This window comes from Macadamia integrifolia, unplaced genomic scaffold, assembly GCF_013358625.1.
Source record: "Macadamia integrifolia cultivar HAES 741 unplaced genomic scaffold, SCU_Mint_v3 scaffold_9A, whole genome shotgun sequence".
NCBI lineage: Eukaryota > Viridiplantae > Streptophyta > Magnoliopsida > Proteales > Proteaceae > Macadamia > Macadamia integrifolia.
The window spans coordinates 272,987-278,018 of record NW_024870677.1 but is presented as its reverse complement, the minus strand read 5'-3'; the positions used below and the strand labels follow the sequence as shown (position 1 = coordinate 278,018).

Here is a 5,032-nt window from a genome sequence, read left to right as displayed (position 1 = left end):
GTTAAAATATATTCTACCCAATTGGCCAAACTAATGTTACTTTCTTATATAGGAGAAAAAAAGAACAGACAAGTGATTGAATTACACGGTTCTGTGATATGCTAAGTCCATAAGCAAATACTACTTAGGAGAGCTCCCACTGTAAGCAAATTACAAGAGCAAGCCTAACTCCAAGTCCTATCAAGTGCATTAGCCATTTCTAAACCAGAAAGTTTCTATATAATAGCTAGTAATACTCACCAATGTGCCTTTAACTTGAGTGGATATGTGCCCCTTGCCACTATCTGATACCAATTTTGACAGGCCAAAATCTGCAACTTTTGCAGTTAAATTTTCATCCAATAGAATATTAGTAGACTTGACATCTCTATGAATTATAGGAGGATTAGCCAAGTCATGAAGATATGCTAATCCTCTAGCTGAACCAAGAGCAATGCAAAGTCTTCGTTTCCAATCCAAGGGAATGCCTGATTTCCCTACAATCAAAAATTTCCAGCATAATTCTACAAATGCATTCAAGAGATATACATAATAATAGAAGCTTCGTATAAACAAAAATTACCAGACAAGTTGTCTCTAAGTGTCCCATTAGGCATAAATTCATAAACCAGCATTTGTTCTCCTTGCTCAAAACAAAATCCAACAAGTCCCACGAGGTTCTTATGATGAACCCGAGAAAGCAACTCAATTTCAGTCTTGAACTCAAGCCCACCCTGCATTGATCCTTGTTGAGCTCTTTTGATTGCCACCACAAGTCCACTTGAGAGCATCCCTCTATAAACCTAAAGAAAATAGGCAACAACTGATCAATGGAATTCCTATTAAAAAAAATATCCCGCAAAACTATAAGTTTCAAGGAATGGACAGGATCACCTTGCCATAGCCCCCAAATCCAATTTCATTGCTTTCTGAAAAATTGCTGGTGCACTTTTTGAGTTCATCATATGAGAACCATCTGGCCCCTTTCAATTGTGGAGGACCACCACTATCTTCACCGCTAGGACCCCATGATGCTGAAAGGTAGAGAAGAACAGTTAAAACAAACCAATAATTTTGGGAACAGTGTCATATGCCCATCTTCTTCAATTCAAAAGAGCACTAAAAACAGTAGCCCCATAACAGTTGTTGCAATACATTACCGAATGGCTTACTCAACTCAATGGCTTTCTCAGCACGCCATTTTTGTTGAAATATGTAGATTCCAACACCCATGAGTATGAGGATGAGAACACCACAACCAGTTCCTATTCCGACAATTACACCTATGCTTAAAGAAGTTCCTCCAAGTTCAACTGAAAGATTTTTGGTTTCAATTCATTCAATCATTTGAAAAGTATCCTCAAACAATATTCACAAGTAAAGATGGGATTAAATTACCTGGGAAAGCATAAGGAGATGCAATGAAATAGTAAGGTCCAAACTCAGGAGGAGGCTTATATGTTTGATTGCTCAGGTAAAACCCAATCCTCTGTATTTCTGACCGATTAAAATACTTTCCATTTCCGATGGACGGAAAGAGTTCTAATTGGATCTGAAGATAGTCATCCACATTAAAGAAGGAGTTCTGAAGAGAGACTGAACCAGGGGTTAGGCCAAGCTTGATCCACAGGCTCATTTCCAATGCATGAAATGTAGAGATGTTGGACAAATCTCGAAAGGAAGGTGCTCTAAAATACAATGTCCCTTCATATGGATATGCACACTCACAACTCTGAGGACTTAGCCCCTGGTCAGGGGGACATGATTTGGTTCCACAATTAGCTAGGCTGGTTGAATAGGGATTTGTTGTTTGTTTCTGAAGTTGGCAATAGTTTGTATTTGAGATACCAGTAGTGCAGACCGGGTTACCAGTTAGTCTGCAGCACATCAACTAAGAAAAATGAAAAGTGGAGAAGGCATAATATATGCACAATCATAAGCATAAAAAAAGTACTTAGTATAATCAGTTTACTGCAGATGCATGTTCTCACATTAGAGTATTTCTATACGCAGAGTTCAATGTTACAGAGGAAATGTGGTTGTTTTGCAAATCAACAAGCTGCAGTTGCTGGCTAATGCTGTCTCCCATGTCCAAAGTGTTATTCAATGCATTGTTCCTAAGTTTTCTGCGCAAAGTTTGCAAGATACAGATTGATTTCTCATCCTGTAATATTGATAATTTTTTTTTTTTGAAATTTATATTTTTTTCCATGTCAGCCATTTTCTATCTCAACACTTACATTTGTTGTAGTTGTGGAAAACTGAAAAGCTTTTGTGGCACTTTTCCTTGAAGTATTCCATATTCCATTACACTGTCCATCCACCAAAAAAGGAGTTCAAAAAAATTGGACCATTAGTTCAAGGAAGTTTCTTATATCATGTAAGACCATCAAGTATTAAGAAAACTCACAGAGTAGTGAGAGATTGTATGGTTGAGAACCAACTTGGAGCTTCTGATTGGGCAAATGAGTTATTGCTCAAGTCCCTAGATAGAGAGTAAAACCATTCAACCAGGCTTTCATTAGTCTAGGACCAAAAAAAGCAAGATACATTTTATTTTGTAAGACAAATTACTTATTATAGGAACTCTATGCTGTCTTCTTACACGTAATTGAGGGAGTCCATTCCAGTTAGGTCAGGCACTGAGCCTGTCAGTTGATTATGTGCCAAATTCCTGAGATCAAATATCAGAGAATTAGGGAGGGAAGCTGCTGCTGAATACCTGCAAAATGCAACAAAATCACTGCAACTGACAACAGAGAATCGAGAATACTCACAGTTCATTGATGCTTGTGAGGTTGTTGAGGTTAGATGGGACCGGTCCTATTAGAGAGTTCCTATCCAGGCGACTGTTGGAAAATGTAAGCAATTTACATGTAAACAGTGTTTATAGGGAAAACATGAAGAATAAAATGGAGCAGTTAGCTACAAAACAAGAATTAAACAGATATTGTTGGAGGCCACTCACAGAACCTCAAGTGTTTGAACAAGTCCTACTGTAGATGGGATTTTCCCACTTAGCTGGTTTCCATCAAATAGTCTGCCACCAAGAAACACAAGTGTTGAATGAACCACAGAGAAGGAAGATTAAGTAGGCACTATAACTTGTATTCATGGTGGAAGCGGTTTTGTTAACCATTCTTTGGTTGGCACTTCAGCTGAAGGATTGCCCCAGCTGCCAATCTAAAACAACTTACTCTTTTACAGGGCTTAAGACCAACAGTATTCATTAAAAATAGGCAACGATTTTAATTTAAATAATTGTACGAAAGAAACAATATTGTATCCATTTCGGGCACATATTACATTATATGTTGACCTGGAATCAAATCATTAGAACTAATAATAGTTGCAAAAGTTTAGAATGCCAAATAACAACCAAGAAAGATTCCAACAAAAGTTGATGGTTTAGAGAACACAACTAATGCAATATTCCCATTCTTCTTGAAATTATAATTCCAACAGTTCCGCTAGAGCTTATATTTTATATGAGAAAAAGGAGTTGGACTGGGTTAAATAGGTAACACCATAGCTGTCACGGCGCCAAGGCGAACCAAGGCGGTGGAGGGTTGTCTAAGCGCTTAGGCGAGAAGGTACATGTCTTGAGGCGAACAATTGTTATTTTTTATTTTTCCTATTTTCTAACATTATTTAGTAAGCTATATATATTTTGTATCATAAAAAATCAAGATTAAGCAACATCAAGTCATTAAAAAATCAACATTTAGCCATATTAAATCATAAAAAATTAACATTAACTCATGTTAAGTTATAAAAAATCAAAATTTAGAGAAATGCTCTGGTTCTATAACAAGTTTGACTGATCAAATGATATTATTTTTACATGAGACTTTTGTGTCAGTTATAATATAAAACCAACTTTCCAACAAGTCTAAAATTACTTAAATCTAAGTTGTAATGACAAAGTTATGCTCCGGTCAAACTTATTTTTAAGTGCGCGAATGCTGTTAAAATCGCCTGAATGAAAATAATTTTATGGATATCAAAACAAAAAATTATTTTACCGGACTTTTGGTTTTTAACAATGTTTTAACATGATAGAATTTATAAAATTTTCATAATTGAGAAAAACTCCAGCATTTAAAAGTTGAAAATCGCCCCTATAACCAAAATCCAGTTTTTCTTCTTGGATTGGGGGGTTGACTTTTTATCATTTTGGAATTTGATTTTTAAACTATTTTTATTGGATTCAAATAGGGGGTATTTGCTTATTTATGAATAATATCTTAAGTAAATGAAACATTTACTTGAATGATATTTGGCATAAATAAGTGCCAAAACACAATGCGACATGCAGTGCAACAAGGCGGCTGTTGCCTAGGCCCCAGGCAAACCGCCTGGACGCCTAGTCATCGCCTAGGCGACGCCTTGACAACTATGCCAAGGTCCACTCTCTTCATATGTGCTTGTACGGTTGTACCTACAAATATTTAATACTGTACTCATTCCCAGAAATAAAATAATTGTTTTTTTTAAGTGGTTCATTTCAGTTGGTTGTCATGGATACATACATTAATAGTGCATAAAATGAAAACCAAATTTTTAATATAAGGAGAGCTTTTTAGCTGATTTTTTGTTATAAACCTTGGGCTGCCATGAGGAGAAGAAAGGAAAATTATAGCTAGTCACTAGAATATGGGGGAAAGCTGAAAACTATAGCTTGAGTAATTGGTGGCTTAGTTGGAAAGCTAGGGTTTTGGACCTCCTTGGATCTGCAAATGTTGATTAGAGAATGCAAGGTTTGACCTGTGCTATCCAAAACCTGGTGTGGTATGAGTGAATAGGGAGTGTCACGTGAGAAGGGGTTTGCCTGAGAGACGATCTGTTTGGAGGAGAGGTGGGATTATATAGAAGGTGTCTTTCAAACTGATTGCAAGGCTTAAATTTGATGTTTGGAAAAGGTTTGTAGAGTGAAAGCAATCCTTTTTCTGCTGGGGTGCTTTCGAAGTTGGATTTTGAAAAAGTCAGGTATTGGGGACGATTGGCCAGATGGAGAGATGCTACATGAGTCTTCCACTCCACCCCTCTGGGA

General features: G+C 36.8%; 1 protein-coding gene across 5 annotated transcripts in view; it reads right to left on the bottom strand.

Moving 5' to 3' along the window:
• Window positions 1-160: 160 nt before the first annotated feature.
• Window positions 161-5,032, bottom strand: part of LOC122071814 (leucine-rich repeat receptor protein kinase HPCA1) — a 12,067-nt gene continuing 7,195 nt past the window's right edge. For 3 of the 5 annotated variants that reach the window (XM_042636232.1, XM_042636235.1, XM_042636236.1), the window contains exons 8-18: window positions 2,948-3,019; window positions 2,757-2,828; window positions 2,585-2,653; window positions 2,390-2,464; window positions 2,220-2,291; window positions 1,971-2,105; window positions 1,378-1,856; window positions 1,140-1,292; window positions 874-1,013; window positions 563-782; window positions 175-476 (exon numbers count right to left, since the gene is read on the bottom strand). In XM_042636232.1, coding sequence (XP_042492166.1) covers window positions 190-476; window positions 563-782; window positions 874-1,013; window positions 1,140-1,292; window positions 1,378-1,856; window positions 1,971-2,105; window positions 2,220-2,291; window positions 2,390-2,464; window positions 2,585-2,653; window positions 2,757-2,828; window positions 2,948-3,019 — 1,774 coding nt within the window. In that variant the 3' untranslated portion in view covers window positions 175-189. Of the gene's footprint in view, window positions 477-562; window positions 783-873; window positions 1,014-1,139; window positions 1,293-1,377; window positions 1,857-1,970; window positions 2,106-2,219; window positions 2,292-2,389; window positions 2,465-2,584; window positions 2,654-2,756; window positions 2,829-2,947; window positions 3,020-5,032 lie in introns of all 5 variants that reach the window. The other 2 variants (XM_042636237.1, XM_042636234.1) reach the window with 2 other exon arrangements.